This window comes from Polypterus senegalus, chromosome 9, assembly GCF_016835505.1.
Source record: "Polypterus senegalus isolate Bchr_013 chromosome 9, ASM1683550v1, whole genome shotgun sequence".
NCBI classification, from domain to species: Eukaryota; Metazoa; Chordata; class Cladistia; order Polypteriformes; family Polypteridae; genus Polypterus; species Polypterus senegalus.
This window is the reverse complement of record NC_053162.1, coordinates 171,490,406-171,512,636: the sequence shown is the minus strand read 5'-3', so window position 1 is coordinate 171,512,636 and position 22,231 is coordinate 171,490,406. Positions and strand designations below refer to the sequence as shown.

General features: G+C 38.2%; 1 protein-coding gene across 1 annotated transcript; it reads right to left on the bottom strand.

Annotated features, from left to right (window-relative positions):
* Positions 1 to 290: 290 nt before the first annotated feature.
* On the bottom strand, positions 291 to 22,231 carry ift46 (intraflagellar transport 46 homolog (Chlamydomonas)). Its single transcript, XM_039764249.1, has 12 exons — positions 22,111 to 22,231; positions 18,424 to 18,520; positions 18,254 to 18,324; positions 17,688 to 17,848; positions 17,513 to 17,587; positions 13,391 to 13,484; positions 6,236 to 6,364; positions 5,575 to 5,693; positions 4,991 to 5,057; positions 1,603 to 1,663; positions 792 to 877; positions 291 to 571 (listed from the first exon to the last, which is right to left on the bottom strand). The coding sequence occupies exons 1-12, from the start codon at positions 22,147 to 22,149 to the stop codon at positions 479 to 481; spliced, it is 1,092 nt and encodes a 363-aa protein (XP_039620183.1). The 5' UTR covers positions 22,150 to 22,231; the 3' UTR covers positions 291 to 478.

The window sequence follows — 22,231 nt, the reverse complement described above, 5'->3', positions numbered from 1 at the left end:
AGAGGGTTTTATCAGACAGCTCCACAAATCTATTCCATCCACATCCCACCCTTACGATCTCCAATCTACTTTTCCCAAAGTCCACTTTGAATATTTGTGTATGCATGTACTTGATGAAGATGGCATCCATCTTGTGTGGAAAAATGCCAGTCAACATATGTAACAACTGGCTCTGTACATCATAAAAGAAGAGCAAAGGAGATATGCACCATCAGAGATGGGAGTGACAAACAGAAAACAAGTCCCCAAACCATTTAAATAATAAACAAAAAATACAAAACGGCTCCAAGTGTCTGTCTGGCTATATCTATAAAAAAATGGTTTAATGCAAAAAAAGTAATCCATCTTATATACATCTGTACAAACAAATAAGCAAATCAAACTTCAGGCTTTAGATTCCAGATACATGTGGCTGCTGCAACATGACATGATGAGTTTCTGTGCTGTGTCCACATAACCACTCCACGTGGCCTCTGCTTCAGTCGAAAGTCAGAGTCTCGGGGTCCTCTGTACCTGACCGTGTTGCTGAAGAGAAATCTGTCTTTCTGCCCTCAGCGAGAGCTTTAAAGTGCTGAGAAAATAAGAGGAGAAAGCAAAGATGTGTGTGTGTGTGTCAAAGATGAAGAAACACAAAGGTTTGCTTTGCATCTCAGGTGTCTCTTAGAATAAAAAGAAACTTGTCCTCTGGTAATCTTATCACCAAGAGAGAAGGAAGAAGCATGAATTAAGATGGAGAGAAAGCCAAACAGACGAAAAAGTGTTTGTCTGTCCTGATAAAAGTCCACAGTTACCTGGGAGTTCTTGAACTCAGAGTACAGCGTGAAGAGCACATGTAGTGACTGAATACGGTTCTTGTACACTGGAATATCCAAAACAGCTGCAGAGAGAGAAAACAGTGAAAGCGGTATATATTTCCAAAGATTTCTTTACCCCCTTCACAGATGTAGACTATCCCAATGATTTAACAGTCAGGACTGAGTCAAAGACAGACTTAATATTTGTAGGTAACTTAAAACAGACATTTCCTAGTTATAAACCTAGTACAACTGTCAGGTTTTATAAAATGAAGTATGTATGTAGTATGAGCTGGCTTTATGAGATCAAGTTTGCAAAACTTCACAATACACAACACAGTTGGCATTAGTGTAACTGACCACCCAATGATGAGAGATTTAAATGATGACAAAAAACAAGCCTCAAATAGCTGACAAGGTAGTTACTCTACATGCAGCCAGAAAAGGCACTTACAGAAAACTTTTGAAAGAGAAAAAGCATAGGGCACGGTGTTACCAATATAAAAGACCTGATGGTGTATGGTGTAGCAAGACAAAGAGCACATTCTAAAACAAAATGCTAAAAAAACACAGAATACCAGAGTCTAATAAGGCATTCCTGCCATCCCCTCCATAGAACTGTCACATGAGAATGCTGTTGACCCAAGAATGAACAAACTGTGACAGACGTCAATGAGTAAATGCCGTCAACATTTCAGCACAGTTAACTGGTATTGCCCAGGGTCTGTTGTATTAAGGTTGCCCTTGTTACCTAACTATTGCCCCAGGTTCTTTATAATGAAGGCATATAAGACATGTCCTCACTCACCACAAATCATGTCAACGTACTCTCCCAGGTCACAAGTGAGGTCTGCAGTTGGCAGGTTTACCTGCAGGAGACAGGAAGAATTAATGTATGAGTGAAGTTAAGCCTGACTGAACTGGTTGGTTGTAGGTTTGCTTGATTTGGTGTGTTCTGCTGGAAAAGTAAAGCTCAAATTTCTTTATTACCAGCCAAATCTCTACGGAGGATATAAAACTAAATTAATGAATTGACAACACCAAAATTCCCTCTAACAACATGTTTAGACCATGAAAGTTTAAAGGTGCATGTGAGTCACTTGCTTCTTTGTTTCCATCACTCTGTTACGCAACATGCATCTTTTGATGTCTTCCAAACCACAAATAATGTGCAGCCTTGCACTGACAAAATAGCATCATGCTGACCAATGACAATCTGCAATGTTATCTGCACTCTGTACTTCCCAAGCACTGGTCTCAAGTCGTTTGACGAGTGAACAGCCGAAATAACAGAACATGAAAAGCTTCCACTCTGTATACACACCCACACAAAAGACGAGCATTTCAAGATTTTTTTTTTCTGAAGGCTGATCTTTTGATGTATAGATTATATTTAAAATTATTTTGATTGTTCGTTTACAAGATCAAATAAGCAGCAAAGAAATGACTTGTGGTCATCTGTTGTGCATGTCAGCCACTCACAATCTTATCAGCAGTGTGCCTAAAGACGGCATAAACCTGATTTAATAAATTCAGCTTATGTCAGACTGATGCCTCAAAAAAACAAATATATAATAATCTTGGCATTTCAAGCACTTTAAGATGGGTCAGATATTTGAAATTTGGCACAGCTATTGTATGTTTCTGTGTAAAAGATAACAAATAGACAAGTCTATTTTGCATGGTTAAAACACCAATTCTGATATTTCTTTTTAGGGGCAATCTTTACTAATGTTTGCATGATTGATTCCTGTATTTACAAGGAAATGTGTAAATGAATGACATCCTTAACATGTGATATAATTTAGCAAGTACTGTACATAAAATAAATATAATAACCTGGTGAGATGAAAGTAAAATTTTCTTTTCTTTGATTTCAGGGAACTCTGCATTGAAGAAAATGGGCAGATCAAACACCATTTAGCATGCACACAACTCCATCTACACTAGACTGCCTTGCTGCCTGTGGCAGCAAATTCTTCAGCTACAGTGCAAGTAAGTGTGGCATAAGAGACAGGAAAGGAACAGTATGAATACTTGGTCCAAGGCATCATCCAAGATTAGTGCACCTCCATATTAGATATGAGGTGGGATTTATTTTGTTTTTCTTTTTTGGTGATACAGTGCCTATAAAAAAAAGTCTTCAACCCCTTGACAGTTTTCACATTTAATCATTATAAAACATTGAATCACAGTGGATTTAATTTGGCTTTTTTGACATTCATCAACAGAAAAAGACTTTTTAATCCAGCTCTTTCAGGTTGCATGGGAATCGTGAGTGAACAGCCTTTTAAAATGTCCAGTCACAAGTTCTCAACTGAATGGAGATCTGGACTCTAGCCAACTCACTACAAGACATTCCCAATACAGTACTGGTTTTAGGCCATTCCTGTCCACGTTTGACCTAATGCTTAGAACTGTCTTGCTGGAAAACAAATTTCCTCCCATGGTGCAGGGTTCTTGCAGACTACATCAGGTTTTCCTCCAAGGTATTCCCTTTTGTTGCTGCATTCATTTTACCCTTTAAGCACAAAAGGCTTCCAGGACCAGACATAAAGAAGCAAACCGTATAGCAGACGTTTTTGATAATTTGCAGTGTTGCAACATTGTATTTAGTCTGATGACCAAAAAAGCTAATTTCTAGTCTCATAAGACCATAGACCCTTCTTCATCTGGCATCAGTTCTAGACCATGATTGGTGAAACACATGGGCAACAGATGCTATCTGCACAGTCTCTTTCGTTTCAGATATGTCATCTTGTAACTTCTTTAGAGTTCTGAGAGGTCTATTGATGGCCTCCCTCCCTCCTTCACTCACTCACTGCCTTCTTGCACAATCAGTCATTCTTTGTGGGCAGCCTGCTCTAGACAGATTTACAGCTGGGCCATGCTCTTTCCATTTCTTGATCATTTATTTAATTGCATATTTAGTACTTTGGTTGTTTTCCTATCTCCATCCTCTGAGTTGTGCTTTCCAATTATTTTTCATGGAGTTGCCTGGAGTGTTCTTTTGTCTTCATTGTGAAGGTTAGGCCACCACACTTACTCACCACAAACTGGACCTTCAAGATAAGATATATGTATATATTACGATCAACCGTGACCCTGTAGTTAGGATATAGCGGGTTGGATAATGGATGGATGGATGGATGGATGGATGGATTAAACTACTTGGCTACAGACAAGTGATCTCCCTTGAACTAATTGTGACTTCTGAAATTAATTTGTTGCACCAGAGATGATTTTGCTGTGTAATATAAAAGGGAGAGAATACTTATGAGATCAATTACTTTGTGTTTTATATTTGTAAATAAATGAGACCACATTGCAGAGACCTATTTTCACTTTGGCATTCAAGAGTCTTTTTTCTGTTGACCAGTATCAAATAAGCCATATTAAATTCACAGAAAAATAAAATAGGAAAACTTCCAAGGAGATGAATAATTTTTATAGGCACGGTATTCTAAAGTGTAGTTTGTCAGTTTGGTCTCATGGTCTGGAATCCCTACAGATTTTATTTTTTCTCCAGCCGTCTGGAGTTTTTTTTGTTTTTTCTGTCCCCCCTGGCCATTGAACCTTACTCTTATTCGATGTTAATTAATGTTGATTTATTTTGTTTTATAACTGTGTCTTTCATTTTTCTATTCTTTAATATGTAAAGCACTTTAAGCTACTGTTTGTATGGAAATGTGCTATATAAATAAATGTTGTTGTTGTTGTTGTCAGCACATTCATGTTCACCAGCCCATTCTCTTCCATCTTTTTTTGCTTTAAAAGATACCATTTGCTGATGAGGAGCACTGACACACCAAGGAAAACATGGAAAAAAGCATCAGTCTTCAGTTGAAATATTTAATTGATTGTCAATTGTGGTGCACTGAAAGGCAAATCAAGTTGCAACAAGTACGGTGTGAATAAAATAAATTGTAGTATGTGAGCCAGGAGTAAGAGCAAACTAACAATATATAAGGGAGTGCAGCTCACACTTATTTTTGAGATGGAAGATTTCTGAGAAAACTAACACTGCACAACACATTCTATCATTATTAAACCAAATTTTAAATTAATTCTCAGATAACGTGTGCAGTAGGTAGAAACAGGTCAATATCCTGTGTATTTCAGAGGCTACCCTGTTCAAGCAAGCAACAATAATGTGTTAAGCATTTTAAACAAAATATGCTGTTTTAGTCTCTTACCTTCCCTAGAAGCTCCTCAAACTCTGGTGGCCACTCCTGCATAAGTGCATCAATATCTGGCATGGGCCTGGCAGAAAAGAAATAGTTTACAGATGGGACTACATTTTATGCACAAAGAGAAAGAACTTGTTAAAACTTTGAAAGTTGATCACCTTCTTCAACCATCCCCAACTCTTCCAATTAAAGGAATTTCTCATTTTTTTTATTACAAGTGGCCATCTAACCTCTCCTTCAGTCTGAATGCAAATAGGCAAATATGTTGCCTCAAAGGTTAAATAAGAAGACTTAAGAAATACTCACAAAAGTGTCTGTTGTAATATTGTTGGTGGGTTAAAGCAGGACTGATGCCAGTATCCCCTTTTGTAAGATGGGTACACACATCCAAGCAAATAGCAGTCATGTGAGCAGATATATAGCCATATAAAAATGTGGGTCCTAATTATGCCACTGCTAGTTTCCACCATGCTGCAAGAGCAGTTGCCCAAGCCTGGCATTGTCAACAAGATTAGCAAATGAGAGCACCAAATCCTTAACTCAGACAGGTTGCTCAAAACCTAATAACCTCACTTTGTGTGTTCATTCACCTGGTATAATGTACTGTAGTAGGAGGCTTTGATCGATACAGCTTGCTCATGTTCTCAATCCAGCTATCGATGACTTTAGGGTTTTTCTCTGCTTTTTCCAGGCTCTTCACTTTAACTTGCTGAGAGTAATATAAGCACATATGAAGAATGATTAACAAGTCTGACAGAACAAAGAAATCCTCAAGAAATAATTGGAGAGGAAATTTTGGGTTAGTGGGACTGTAATGACTAACTGTTCCATGACATTTTAAATATTCTGAAAGAAAAATAGAAAAACTAAATAAATGTAAACCACAGCAATCTACAAGTATACAGTATTTATGACCTATTGAAAACGAGTATCTCTGACCTATAGACCAGCAGACTGTAAACAGGGAACACAAAGCAGCACAATTAAGTCTTTTCTTGTAATTTTGTTTTTTTTTTGTTTTTTTTTAGGGTTCAGCACACTGACCAGTGCAGTGATGAGAGGCAAAGGTATGGCAGCTTTCAGAGATTTTGATTACTTACTAAGAGTTTGAAATCTAGTAATGAGCATGTGTAAGTTAAAGTGGAATCTGAAACTCCTCATCATCCTGGTTCAACAGCGCGGTTCAATACATTTAGCTACTACTATTACTACTGCAGCAACCACAAAACAAAGCAAGAATCTTGTTTTTACTGTCACGTTGTGTTGCATAGAGTTCTCCATTAGCCACAAGGACAACACTGTTGGATCAGACTGCTTTGTGCAAGGTTCATCAAGAACAAGAAGACCCAGGGTGTCAGGTTTGCCATCTGAACGGGGCACCTACAAAGTTAGAAAGAGAGAAAGAGAGAGAGAGAGAGAGAGATAGAGAGAGATAAAGAAGGCAAAAGACAAGATGTCACAAAGGAATGCTCTCTTTTCTCATAGGCTCAATATGCTTTAATGAAAATATATGCTTTGCCCTATTCAATAAAAAACAACACAAACAAATGGCAGATTCAAACAAAATTCCCCCCTTTCCCCTACTAAAATAGGCATTTTTCACCAGGTAGCCAAGACTAGGGAAGAAGACTACCAAGTAATATTTATAAATTTAATGCACTAACATTAAACCATATCACATTCATGAACATTAACATTAAAATACCATTTATTTTAAACATGAAGTAAAACAGAATGATTATACTAATGATTAATATAACATTGACGTTTTAACAAAGCAGATAGTGGAATAATGATTAATATTACTTTTTAATAATGGTCTCCTTCACTCTGATTGGCTCTTTATTATTATTATTATTATTACCTCAGCAGTATTCTGATTCAGCATTTGATGTCCCAGCCACTTTCATCAAGTTACCCCTCTGACCTTGTAACAAGATCTCGGAGTGGATAGGAGACATGATGATCGCCAGTGACAGAACCAAAATTAGGCTTTGACCTCATATTCTACTAATATCAAGGACACCAGTCTGCATCATAATACACTGTAAAATGTCCAGGGAGGGCCTAGAGAGAACGGTCAGATTGACTTTGGCTTGCCTTTTCCTAAAACTATTGGTCTCAAAGATTTAATATCTCTGAAATCTGTACATACAACTTTATTGTTTATATATATTGTGGCAGACAGCCGGGTCCCATGCCCAGCTGGGATGCCCCTTCGATGTGTATTCAGGAGAGTAACCCTGGACTATGCAGTACCTCCCCCTGGACGCTGGATGGCCGCCCCCCCTAGGCTGGAGCAGTGCCTCAGTCTCTCGCAGGGCTTCAGGGGAGATGGAGTTCTCCACAGCCCTGTTGCGGTCTGGGGTGGGCGTGGCATGGGTCCCTGAGCCCAGCTGGACTAATCTTCAGCCCCACCCAGGAGTGCAACCGCTTCCGGGTGGGCCATAAAAGGAGCCAAGAACCACCACTCAACAGTCAGAGTCGGGTGGAAGGAGGACAAAGCTGTGGAGGAGTAGTGGTTAAAGAGAGAGGAGTGTTCTGTGGTGTACTTTGTGCTTGGGACGGTGTTGTGGCTGGAGGGATTACGGGGAAGACGAGCCCTTCAGCTGAAGAAAAATAAAAAGTCTTTAATTTTATACGTGCCTCCCGTGTCTAGACTGTTCTGGGACGGGCATAATATAGTGCCTTTCTTACTATATTATATACACATACACACACACAGTACAATTCCTCTTAACCGGCCACCTTGGGACTGGACCCATAGCCGGTTGCCGTTTTGGCCGGTTAATTCAACGCATAACTATTTTCATGTACAAAAATATTTCTAAGGTATGTACTGTACCTCTTCGACGTTCCTGAAGAAACCATATCCACAAGGCTTCATCCACGATTTTTACACATGGGTTTTTTTCTCGTACAATGACTGGACAGTGTGGTGTAGCGGGTCCACAGCTCAAGTCAAAAAGGCCAGTTCTTAAATAAATAATTGCCACACTCATGGCTTAGCAAGTATATGTGGCCGATCGGTTCCCGGGGAATTCGTGATGCGGGCAATCCTAGCTTAAGTGCACAGGCGAGGAGTCATCCGCATCTGTAATTGTTCCCGGAAACTGGTAATTGTCACATCTGATCCACATCCCGGTGGTAAACAGAAGAGCGAGACGGTTAGGGGAGGACAGGAAAAAATGGGAGGTTAATGGAGAAGGAGGCAGATAGAGGAAAGCCGGTGCAGGAGAGTGAGCAGATTCGATGGAGCAAAGGCAGGCTGCTGGGAGGTCCAGATGGAGCCCGACGTAGTGAGGGATCGGAGGGCTACTGGACCAGTGTGGAAGGCAGCTGCATCTGCAGGTAGGGCGAACTCCCCTGTTGTGAAGTCTGATGGGAAAGCAGGGGAGCCGCCAGGTAGAAAGAAGGCGGCACCATGGAAAATTCATAAAGGAATATGTAAATGGAAATCACTCCGAGCGTAGGAGCCCTCTCACCTTCCAGGAAAGAAGGAAGGGCATACATATAATATAAAGAAGAACTCAGGATTAAATTTTTTTTTATTTTAACAGGTCAGATAAAATGGATTGTACTGTATTTTATATAGAGTACAAAATACTGTGTATATATATATATATATATATATATATATATATATATATATATATATATATATATATATATATATATATATATATATATATTATACACACACACACACACACACATTACACACACACAAACACACTAGGGGGGCTTCGCCCCCTGCTCTCTTTGCCTGACAACCCCTGTGTTTGGTTAATCGGATATACAATTTAAAAATTTTTTTTTCTTTGGAATTCTTTCAATTTCATTATTTGCACTTTTACTTTAAAGCTTCATTAAAAACTATTTTTTGGAGATACATTGTGACAATGCAACGTGCAACTGCCCGTGAGTATTGTTTCTATTTCTCTAATAAATAATCCGACTTTTTCTAATGTTTGTCCCTGTGATTTATTAATTGTCATAGCAAAAGCTATTCTCACAGTAAACTGTAGACATTTTAATATGAATGGCATTATCACGATCTCTATTGGTGTGTAATGTTATTCGCGGAATATATACATTACCTTTCTTTTTGCCTGTTAAAATTTGCATCGCTTCTTTATTCAACAAAAAAATCAACAGAAAAGTAGTTCCTAAAGGTCATGCATATACTTCTGGTTTCAATACCTGGTTTAACTCTACTTGACTGGAAAAAAAAAAAACACATCATATAACAACTTCTTGTAGTTGTGTTTATTAGTCATTTCCATCAATGGGAAGGAACCTTACTTCTCTTTCAACAAATGGAACTTTTTTAAATATATATGTTTGTTGGCTTTTTTTGTACATCCAAACGACTTCATGTATGACTATAACATTTAAAAAAAACTTAGATCCTGGCCACTGTAAAATATTGTATGCCATCTTTTTGAGTCATTTTACTTAGCACTTGCTTAAGTGTGTTGGATCTGAGTCCTGCTGAAATACATCTTTTTGAATGATGATTTCACATTGTGCTCAACCTTTCTGGCCCCAGGTTATTAAATCCTGAAATAACACAGTACAAAACAGTAATGCTTCCCAGTGCCATGTTTTACAGATGGTAGAAGGTTCATCTATTCAAAGGCTCTAGCCTTAGGGCAGAATAACTCCAACCTGATTTGCCAATGAACAGCACATTGTTCCAAAAAATCCTTTTCCACTTCTAGGTAACCTCTGTATTTTTCAGAGCAGAAACGTCTTCCTTCTTTGCCTCTTTTTCTCAATGGTTTTTGAGTAATCTCATTTGGATAGGTAACTCTTAAACTCTGCCAATGACCAAGGATAAAAAGATGTATTGAGATGCTCTGTTGGTATAATCCAAATTTGTTTGAGAAATACTATATATATTGAGATTTCATTGAACATTTCTCTATCAGTGAAAAGTCTCAATGGCCCTGTCTTGGCAGATTTGTAGTAATAAGGAATTTCTTTCATTTGTTGATGGTCCATCAGAGGATCAGTCTGTCTTCTGTGTGTGATATTTATAACTTCTAAGTTTATTTAGTTCTCTTTGCAGATTTTTTTTGTTGCTATCATGAATTTGTTTCTAAGGCTTAATTTTAGTTTTAATTAGTATGAACAAAGTTTTTTTCGTCTTGCTTTTCGTTGTTAATGCAATGCATTTTGGATATGTCACATTATCATCGCAGTAATGATGTCAAAAAAGTGATGACATAAACATGGAGGTGCTTCCGGAATGCACTCTCTCTCAGTGGACAAACAATGCCTTGAAAACCAATACTAGCCGTGGTGCTAGGTTTGATTTTAACTCACAATTCTCATTTTGTCCTTTTGCTCCTGGTTGTTTGGTGCCTTCATTATCCCAGTTTTAACACCTGCCTGTCCTGACTAAATTCAAGCAACATTCGTCATCACTTTTTTCTTGTTTCTATATCACAATAATCCTTGGTCAGTGTGTCTTAAGAAGTTTTAATAATCTTGGCATGGCGAGTATATTTACACCCAGACTGGAGAAGGAGTCTTATTTTTAAGTAAAGGAGGGCTCTTAAATTTACTCTCAAATGATTTGTTAATCATTGATTTAGTTTACCTGATGCACAGTTTTTACTTAGGGCAACAAATGTATGTTATGTTACGTAAAAACCTTCAGTGTTGTTTATTACATTAGGTTACTGTAATCTATTGACAGCACAGAAAGGAGTCTATTTTGATATGTGCAAAAATTAAAAATAAAAATCTCTCTATTATATAAAAAAAAAAATACTTCGATGCAGCAAGACTTTTTGGAAGAGAGATTTTTTCAAGTCCCGTGAGATGAGACTTTTGCCTTGAGATTTTTTCAGGTTACGCCCTCCTCTCAAATATTTTCAAACAAAACCACAGTCCTCTAGCACCTAGAAATGTGGAAGTCAAACGAATTAACACCAAAAATGACAATCAGTTAAACAGCAAATTGGTTAAATGCGTCCAAAAATGTTGATCAGTTACACGGCACATTGGTTAAATGTGTATCAATAGACTATTCTGAGACAGTTGGTGGTGATTGTGTGGAAGATGAAGACAACAACTTACAATATCCCAAAGAATATCTACAACGTCCAGTCTTCCAATGCACGAATTACTGGAGAAAGAAGGATGTATCCAAGACAGTTAACATCAAACAACAAAGGAGATATTGATATGCCATTTGTATTAAAATGTTAACAGTTTCATGTTGGAATAGTGTTTGCAAAGACAATTAACAAATCTCAGAGCCAAACATTCGAAAAAGTAATTTAATTTAACAGAGAGAAAGAAACGAAATTCAATCACGGGCAGTTATATGTTGCGTTGATACATATATTCCCATGAAAATAAAAATCTGTTAAAATTGTACATCCACATCCCCATACACGAGTGGCAGAATCGCAAAGAGGCTAGTGCATAGCGCAGGCTCAGGGGGTTGGCGAGTGAAGCGAGCAGGGGGAAAAGCCCCCTAGTAATAATTAAAAAAAGAAAAAAATTCTCTGGGACAGGGGACTAACCACCATACAACACAATATTATTACTAGTGTAACTGTATATCACAGGCTCAACAGTGGCTGTGCTTTCTGAGGAGGCTGAGGATGTTTTGTATGTCGACTAAGATTCTCGGCAACTTTTACAGCTGCATTGTTAAGAGCATCTTGACCAGCTGCATCACCATGTGGTACGGTAACACTACTGCTATGGACCGCAAATGCCTTCAGAGAGTGGTAAAGACTGCTGAGAAGATCACCAGCACCCCACTGCCCTTTCTGCAGAGCATCTACAACTGCAGAGTCTGAAGGAGAACTGCCTCGATCCTCAGGGACCACATCCAGCCCCAACACAAACTCAGGCAGGAGGTATAGAAGTATGAAATGCAGGACTTCCAGGCTAAAGAACTCTTTCTTTCCCAAGGCCATTAGACTCCTAAGTAACTGACTGGAGTTTATAACCATGGTTCACCTCATTCTATTTACCTTACACAACTGTATTGGACTTATCCATCACAGACCTACCTGCAAATTACACTTTATATTTCTATTCTGTTTTTATACTTTATGCTGCCTCAGTTACTTCATATCTATCTGCTACTTATTATTTATGTTTATCTTTATACATTGGTTTTGGCATTTGGTGTGGATAGCAAAGAAAAAATTTAATTGACAGGGAAACGTGTTTCCTTACTGTGCACATGACAATAAACTTTAAACTTAAACTTAGAATACCATGTTTAATTACTTGGATCTTCAGCAAATCCTGATGATATTCACTATGTTGTATGTTTTCCTGTTATATTTCCTTATTCCTTTTATTGTGTTATGTTACGTCATCAGTGTGAGCCTCTCCCAGTGCTACTATGAGAGGAGGTAAGCACGTCATTATTCTCTGTATGGTAGGATTTTTAAAATTATTTTAAATTGCTTGAGTCACATTTTGTTTTGTATGTGACAGCAATGATAATATGATCTTCTCAGTCCACAGTTGTTTTGAAATGTTTTGAATGATTTCATATTAATTTTGGTTATGTGTTAATGTTTGCGTTCCTCTGCCTTTCCATGTGTTTTTTGTCAACAGGAGGAAATGTATAGGCGGAGCTTATTTTTTATGTTTTCTGTTTTAACATAACAATGTGTTTTTTTGTATTTTGTATAATGAGTGGTGCATGAATATGTATGTTTTTGTAAAATTGCTTTGCACCCAGCGTTCACTGTATTACTGTGAGATGAGGAGGAACTGTATTGGCAAAGCTTGAACAGTCATTATTTTTATGTTTTCTTTTTTAACATTTCAGTTCAGCCTGATAATAATAAACATCAACAGATAAAAGAATGAATTCTGGTTGCATTACTCATTCACGGTGGTTTGTACAGCACATTGCAAATCACAATGCAGAAGCTTCCCAGGTTAACCGAATTCAAGGCCAAAGTGCACAAATACTATGCTTGCAGTGAAAACCGTGCTCAAGGACACCAAAATCTACAAAAAAATATTTATTTTTAATTTTTAGCTTGTTTAAAAAAACAGTTTATTACACAGACTTTAGCTATGCTTTATGAAGCTAGCCTACTTAAAATTATGGCTGTGTTTTTTGATTGGGTGATGTGGAAAGAAAAAAGTGTATGAAAAACACTGAAAATCGCACAAGCTGGAAAAACCCTTTACGCCACTGTACTTTAAAATTCATCAGACCAGGTTGAGTGTAGTGAAAGCTGACCTATATAAGTAATCAAATAGGAAACCATGCCAGGCAGCAGTTATGTTCCTGAGCACGGGAATGTAGAAAAATCATGAAGAGCACCATGGCAAGGTTAGGTGTGAAAATGTGTAATTACATACACAAGTTTCTGACTCTGAATAAGGTATATAAAAACAAGCTTTCACCTTAAGGAAGGCATCAATGTCACCCACAGCAGGAATGAAATCAGGGATGAAAGGCTTCAGCTTGTGATCCAGTTCAATGGACTGTGGTGTGTACCTAGAATTTAAGAAAGAAACAAATAGCTTTAATCCTACAACTTGTGTGTAACTCGTTAATCTGCATTCTCTTTGTGCATATCCTGGGTGTACAGGCAGAGACCATTGTCCCCTGTAAGAAGTTAAAGTCCAGAACATGGCCATAACACTTTTCCATGGAGTTGGACCATAGCAATACACCAAAACTAACTTAAAAACTTGTCTAATTTAAAAAAGTCTGGCTGCTTAGAACATACCACTGGCTCACCCTGAACAAGTCACTCTACCTGCCTGTTGATGCCACCATAATAGCATTTTTGAGAAAGTATCGGCATGCAAGGCCCTACACAGAATTAAGCCTGACTGAATCCTGAAAGTGCCCAATGATGTACTGGCATCTCATCCAAGAATGGTTCCTTGCCCTGTGCTCACTGCTGCTGAGAAGAGCTCCAGCTTCCTGCAACCCTGTAATGGAATAAGCGGGTTCAGAAAAATAGACGAATCCTGCTAATATTACTCAAGCCTACAAAAAGACCATCATTTATCAGTGCTATATACACATATATTACTATCATGTTCGTGCCACAGAGTGTGCAGCATTTTTTAATCTGAAAAACTGTGCAAAAATGTGCATTAAACACATCCTTGGTTTAACTGTACATACATTTCAAAGTTAAATGAAATAAAAGAACAGACTTTCTTAAGTATAGACCCAATGAGAACACTGTAAATCACCAAGTGCTACTGTCAATGCATGGGTACACTTGTCTCCATGTAGTTTGGCCAGACTGTTTAAGGTAGAAATAAAACAAAAAAGTGCATGCTGTCTGTTGTACATTATCATGTTGACATTGAGGTCAAGTAGACATTGTAGTTGTTAAAACACTGTAAATGAGTTAAAAAAAAAAAAGAGAGAGAGAAAGAAATGACCACATCCACTCTGATAGTAAAGTGTTCACTAAGAGATGATTACTTGTAACATCAATGCTTTAGAGGTGTCTGTTACTTTTTAAATGAGGTGGAAGTAACAGATGGGCAGATGGCTTGTGTTTGCTAGATTTTCCTTTTGCATTATACAAGACATACTGGACCATTCATTTTTTTCAGTCAACTCAGAATACATTGGAGTTTCTCTTTTTTTCCTTTTGGTTTGCCACCAAGCCTTTGGCATGTGTTTTTTATTTTTCAGTTGAATACTTTTGTGTTTTTCTCTTAAAGTACTGGTGGATGATTTTACATTTGAAGGTATGATAAGTACACTGAACCACACCATGGAATCTGAATAGCAATTGTCAAACACAAACGTTTTGTACACCACTACAAGGCTCTGAAAACAGTAATACCACCTCCAAATGAGAGATGGCACAGTTGGTAACAATTTCTCCTATACCTTCAGGACCAATCACTCACAAGAGCACTGACAACACCGTCCTGCATGGGCAATCTGGAAGTCATGCGTCTTCCTCCCAGGACCAAATATAAAGTTGGCATTCAATGTTGGAACACAGCAAACACCAGTAGCAACTTCTATTTTTGTTTGAATCTTCTGTGTGGTCTTTGATATTGTGCCCAACTGCTCGCACAGTATAAATATACTAAAAAAATGTACATACAGTATATACAAAATAAACAGCGTTTATTACTGTGTTTTTTTCTGCATTTTTATCGCAGGTTATGTACTTTCCTTTTAGCAATCCTACAGTAGTAAATGTGTGAAATACAATGTGATTGTTAATAGAAGTATGCATATAAAATAAAAAAGTTTTATACACACACACACACACTTATATACAGCTACAACTAAATGAAGTAATTAATAACAACTGATGATGAAATAGTTGCTATCAAGTTGCCTTGTAACATATTATGTGCATCACTTCACTAACTAAGAGTATCTTTGAGTACAATTTGAGATATTGCAGAGAAAGAGGATGTAAATATGACAGAGGGTCAAAGTGCATAAAACCTCAAAAGACAAAGGGTCATTTCAACATGTATGAAATTAACATCCTTGCAATATCCAAAAGAAATGAGCTCACTCACTACAGGAGGACAACTGTGATATAAGACATCAGAGTAGCTAGCTAATGGTGATCCCCCTCTCTGCCGGTCAGAATGTGGGGATGTTTCTGAGGCACTCAGTTCATCTTGTACTCTTTACTGCCATCTTGCGGACAAAATCAGACATCACGCCCTAGGAAAATCTTGTTGATGTTTAACAAGGGGGTTAACCATCTTCCCCTTAATGTAAACAAGATTTTGTTAATCTAGCCCTTAAAAGTTATTAACAAGACTTGCTGCTAAACTCTTTTTGGTAAATGTAATTTTAGAGCATAATCATATTATTGTTATGAAGAAGAGTAATGTGCAAGGAATACAACTTTAGCAGCTATATTTGTGTGTTAATCTACATAATATATATTTATTCTTATATAATGCGCTACCGTGGTTGTTCGTTTGTCTGTTCAGGATTTTAAATCGCCTGTAGCTCGTAAACCTTTTGATCTATTAACCTGAAATTTGGTACACATATACTACGTGACATCTACTATCCGCTTTCGGGGTGATGATTGACCTCCAAGGTTATTCCTCTTTTTATTTCTATGTTATTTTATTGTAGAATCAGCTCTCGGCAGCAGCCAGCAGGATGGCTGTGTGGTGCATGTGTACAGGCGCCGTTCTCATTCCCTACCACCATTGCCATCACTTCCCCTACCTCTTCATATCTTAAATCATTCTTGAAGCAGATTGAAGACCAATTAAGTGCCAACTTAACTGAAAAATTATGGAAAATGTACTAAGTAATTGCAACACAAACACTGAATAATCGGTTTTAATGTAAAAAGATGCAGATGAAAGAAGGGTGTGCAACAACAGCACCCACTCCTGTGTTGCTCCAAAATGCGGATGAACTCATCTGAGAGGAATCAACAATTATGGAAACCATAAAATCAAGTTCTCAGCATGCAACAGATGTACAGCCAAGAATTGAACAAATATTTATCACTTAGAAGCAGAGATCAAAAACAGTTTATGCAATGGCATCACCAAACTTCTACTTTGAAGAGATTGTTTAACATTACCCCTTCAGCAGATAAAGTCAAGGGCACTGTTTTTTTTTGGGGGACAAAGGAGCACAAACAATGTTTTGTACACACTGCCAATTGATCAAACGATTAGCTGACAACCATGAATTCAAACTCTCATAAAGTTTTAAGTGCTTAAGGAGAGTTCAACCTCATTAAAATGCCCTTCAACACAATAACACTTGACTATACAAGTACTGTATTTGAAAACACAAAAATCAATAAAAAAAAAAAATCAGGAGGATTGTTCTTCCCCATGCTCCTTACAACCCAGATCTGGCTCACTCAGATTTCCAACTCTTTAGAGTTCTTTAAGATGACATCTATGGGAAACATTTTTGGAAACAATGACACTGAGGTTATAGAATGATTAAAGAAGTGGCTGTGTGTCTAGAATTCAGACTGCCACAAGAAGTGGATACATGCACTAAGTTTCTCACTGGCAGAAGGCATTTGAAATTGACTGAGATTAAGCACAAAAATGAGGATTATACAAAATACACCATATTTTACTTTTAGAGGAAATCTTTCTGGGCAACACTGACACAGTGTGTTTCACACACACACAGTGCCTATAAAAAACTCTCTCTCTGGAAACTCACATTTTATTCTTATAAAACATTGAATCAGAGTCGATGTAATTAAACCTTTTTGACATTAAATCAACAGAAAGAAATTCTTTGGTGTCAAAGTGAAAACAGACCTCCGCAAAGTGAACTAATTAGACATATAAAACACAAAACAATTGATTAAATAAGTACTTGTGAATTTGTACGCACAAATTCTGACCAGTGATTGCCTACGCCATTGCCTACGCCAACAATGTATGACCATGAGTTAATCACAGGTTGATTAGAGCTGTGAAAGACATCGTATAGTATGAAGCAAACTGGACTTCGGCACCTCACTCATGTTTGAGGCATTGTGACAGACTCTTCCTAATCCTTCTTGGATTTGCACTTACCTTGTGATGAACTGGAAGAGCTCTTTAATCTCTGGAGATACCTGCAGATGACTGTAGTCCGCTGGATCGTATGCTCTGAGATCAAAAGAGAAAGTTCAGTTGTAAAACTGCATGGTGCTACAAACCGCAGTTCTTTTCCCAAGGCCCCACACACATATGTACCTCACAAGCTTACCCTTCAGGAGCTGCTGCACGGTCTTCATCATCCTCATCCGAATCACTTTCATCAGAATCATCTTCCTCCTCCTCTTCCTCTTCTTCTTCCTCTTCCTCTTCTTCCTCCTCATTTTCACCAAATCTTCCCTGTCCAGGAGGACCAGAACTTCTCTTTTTGTCCTGAACAGCAAACCAAAAGCAAATATTCATACTGTACTCTGTCTCATTGAATAAAGCAGAGGCCTTTGGGTCTCATTAGTCAGCCATACACAAGTCAAGCAGATTTGTTTCCAGTTCCCAGAAAAAAGCTACAGAACACTTTAGAATGAGCACAGAAGTGATTTTAAAGAAGGCAGTTGGGGACTTCACATGGGCTTTAATTTAAAAGTTATACGGAGACAAAAGACAAGTGGACAGTTGGACTCTGTGGGTTACACTACTGCATGTTTCACTGAAAGAGAGCAACACTCCTAGTTTTTTGTATTATAATTCTAAGATTAATTTGCACTAACATTTACAACAAAAATGAGGCACATTTGGTTATCAGGTGGCTGTAGAGCCAAATTATTGAATGAAGTTCAGTACCTTTGCAGTATCCTCATCATCACTGCTATTGTTGGCTAGTGCCCTTTGCTGCCGCATTGCTTGCCTTGTTGCTGAAGGAAGTATAGTGGGAAAAAGATATTTTATTTAGATCTAATTGGTGGTTCCTGTTGAGCTCATGGCAGCTAAGTGAATGAGGTTCAAGGCCTTACCTGGCAGCCTTGGTGTAGGTGTGTAGATGCTGGCAACGTCCTCTGAATCATTCACCTCCAGACTCTCATCATATGGCTGGTTCACAATCAACTTCGTCTGTTAAACACAAAGATACTCAACATCATAATTATTCTGACTCACATTAGCAAAGCTCATATGTACAAGATAACAGAACCCTTGCTGCCTGAAACACACAATTCATAAAGTTTACTTAAATGACCTTCCTGATATTTTTTGATTTAGAACAATAATTAAAGTTGTGGTAAGTTGTTATAATTGAGATCATAGTTCAATTCCCGGCCAAGGTAATGCCTGTGTGGACCTCGCACATTCTCTTTGTTAGGTTAATGGGATGGATGCATGTTCTTTTTTCAGTTAACTCCCACATCCCAAAGACATGCATGTGAGGTTAATAGGGGGCACCAAGTTTGCTCCACACGTGAGTGTGCCATATGACTGGCAGACACCCTACCCTGACTATTTCCTGCCTTGCAGGCAAAGCTGCATGGTTGGGCACTACTGCTTCATAACCTTGTAATTTTCCCATTACATATAGAGCACACATATGAAACTTAAAATATTATATAAATATATCATATTATAAATGCCCTTCTAAGACTTACGACAGGAGGTTTGCTCCATTTTTACAATGAAAGCCTCTTGTGATGTACAGCAAATGTATTATAACATGAAAGCAAGACAATTGCGGAAGTGCTGTTCTACAGTACAGACAATACTACCCAACATCCAAGAATGTCATCACAAGCAGCAGGACACATCCAGCTGTTATTTCTTTAGGCAGCTAATGCCCACTGACTTGTTACCGCGGAGTTGCCATGCCGCTTTAAGCTTGTTGTGAAAATATAAACTATACACTGCCTTGCAACTTCTAAAATTATGCTGTCAATGGGAAATCTGGGTGATGCATCAAGGTAGGCTGAGGAGCTCTATTTCTGAATACACAGACCACAAAGACAGAGGGCTGAGGTGTAAGAAAAGGGGACCACTCCAGACAGGATAATCACCATAATGAAAATATGCCATCTTAGTAAGCTGCATGTTGACAGGCCTAGTAGGAATGCACAGATACTCACATGCTGAGTCCAAACCAGTAATCAAGGTTCTTTGTGTTGTATGTGGAGATTTTAATAACTGCACGAATTAACAACTTTATAAATTTTGTTTTTCCATTAATTGAAAAAAAATATATATGTGTTAGTGCAAACATATTATTTAAGTTAGCTCTATGAAGAAATTTACTGGAAAAAAGCAATGGATTTCATTCCACTATCCAAAGGCAGGCTAACTGAAGACTATAAATTAATCTTTTCATAGCGTACAACCATATAATAGAAAACATACAGTATAATCACACAAAAAAATCTCTCTTTATGGATGAAGAGTATTCCAAGGTGTTTTAAAAATGCTGTTTTCCAAAGTGTCTAACCAAACACAAAGTTCACTTGTTTTAATACTTTACAACTGGAAGACTGGCAAATGAAGCAAACTACTGAAGAGTGACATGGTAAATTAACACTGCCAACTGAAGCAACCAGAATCAGCAGCTATATTAGTGTGATGTCTACCTTCTTATCCACTAGACATCTTGTCTCTCAGATCCACTCAATTTTCTACTTTTGGGGCATGGTCAAGTGAAGCAACACATCCATTGAGGTTCTGCTGGGAAATGAACCAGCTTTGAATACACGTCAGTGTCTTAGCACTTGGCATTAGGACTAAGAAAAGGACTTAGAAAATACAGTTTACTAAGTGTGCATGACTGAAGTAATAAAACTGAAATAACTACAATAAAACTGAAATGTTAATGACTGGCTCAGGGCTACAAAATGTGCCAATTCTGGGGCTGAGGGTTGTTTTTTTTATGCACACCACAGGAATACACTCTCTAAGAAAATTCTTAAGAACTTTATACTAATACTAAGTTGGGTCTCCTTTTGCTCTAAGATCAGCTGCAACTCTTCATTTATTTAAACTTCTGGTCCATGTTGACATGATTGTATTGCACAATTTAGATTTATCAGCTGCACATTCATGCGGCAACTCACCTGTTCTAAGACAACCCAAAGATGTTCTACTGGATTCAGATTTGTGACTACTGGGAAGGCCACTGAAGAACAATAAATCTACTGTCATGTTCGTGAAACCATATTGAGATGACTTTTGCTTTGTGACATAGTGCATTATGTTGCTGGAAGTAGCCATTAGAAGACTGGTAAACTGGTGCCATGAAAAGATGCATGTGGTCAACAACAATACTCAAATAGGCCATGGCATTCAAGTAATGAATGATTCATTGGTGTTAACAGGCCCAAAGTGTACCAAGAAACACTACCAGAACACCACCACCAGACTGGACTGTAGACACAAGACAGGATATGTGCATGGATTTATGCTGTTGGTGCCAACTTCTGAGACTATCATATTTGTACCTCAGTAGAAATCTAGACTAACCAGACAAGGCTCCTTTTTCTAGTCTTCAGCTGTTCAGCTTTGATACGTGTGTGCACACTGCGGTCTCAGCTGTCAGCTATTGGCTGTTGTAGCTTAACTGCCTCAAGGTTTGACCAGTTGTGCATTCTGAGATGCTTTTCACCTCATCACTGTTGTACAGAGTGGTTATGTGAGATACTGTACCCTTTCTGCCAGCTCGAACCAGTCTGACCATTCTCACCAACAAGTAATTTCTGTTCACTGAACTGCTACACACTGGATATTTGTCCTACCATTCTGAGTAAACTCTAGAGACTGTTGTGCATGAGAATCTTCGGTGATCACCGGTTATAGAAATGCTCAAGCCAACCCATTTAGCAGGAACAATCAGGGCATGGTTGAAAGTTATGAGATCACTTTTTTTCTGGTGTGATGTGAGCATTAAATGAAACTCCTGTCTTGTATCTACATAAATGTATGCATCGGCTGATTAGTTAACTGCGTGGTGTTCCTAATAATTAGCGCTGTGAGTGTAATCTATATTTTGAAAACAGCTGTAGTACCTGCAGCTGAATCTTACAGCCATCCATCTAGAGAAACCGTGATGTCATTTCAATAAAAAATATGCTTTTTAGCACATTACATCTTCCTCCAGAAAGCCGCACTATATGCCACAGTAACTTTCAAAAATGCAACTGGACATCCGAAGCAGTGATGCAGAGTCAATGAAATTGATTTAATTAGCCACCTTCTGCTAAGTATTCTAAACTTTGAGGAACTTTGGACATAACCTTAGCTGGATGACCAGCCAGCTTTCCGGAACAAGAATTTGCACACCCAGACCCAGAAAAGGTGAGACAGGTAAGGGGGTTATTCGTTTCCAGTGCGACGTCACTTTCATGAAAATCTTCAAATGAAATGCTTCACTTAAATGCAGCTGGGAGAACGCGGGGAGAAAAACAGCTCAAAATCACTAATTAGTTATCTTAATAGCAGCAAAGCTGCGTTAAATTTGTTGAAGAGGGCAACAACTACGACGCGTATTCACAAGAATGCTGCACCGAAGAGTCCGTTTACCAGCGTCGGCTTCACTAAAGCGGATTTTCCAAGGCCTTCAACTGCGGTACCAGTAAACGACATAGTTTTTGCTCAAAACGCTGTTCAGAGTTACTTTCATTAAATTTCAACTCTAAGTACCCCTCTTCTTTGCTTATTAAATTAAAGAAAACTCCTACCTGCTGCTGCCGACGAAGTTCTTCAATATCCTCCATCATTTCGCTAGTGTTTGCTGTCGCTACGGGAACCGCTCCGGCGCAGAGGGAGGGTCCTGGCTGTTCTCACTCTCGCGAGAGTTCG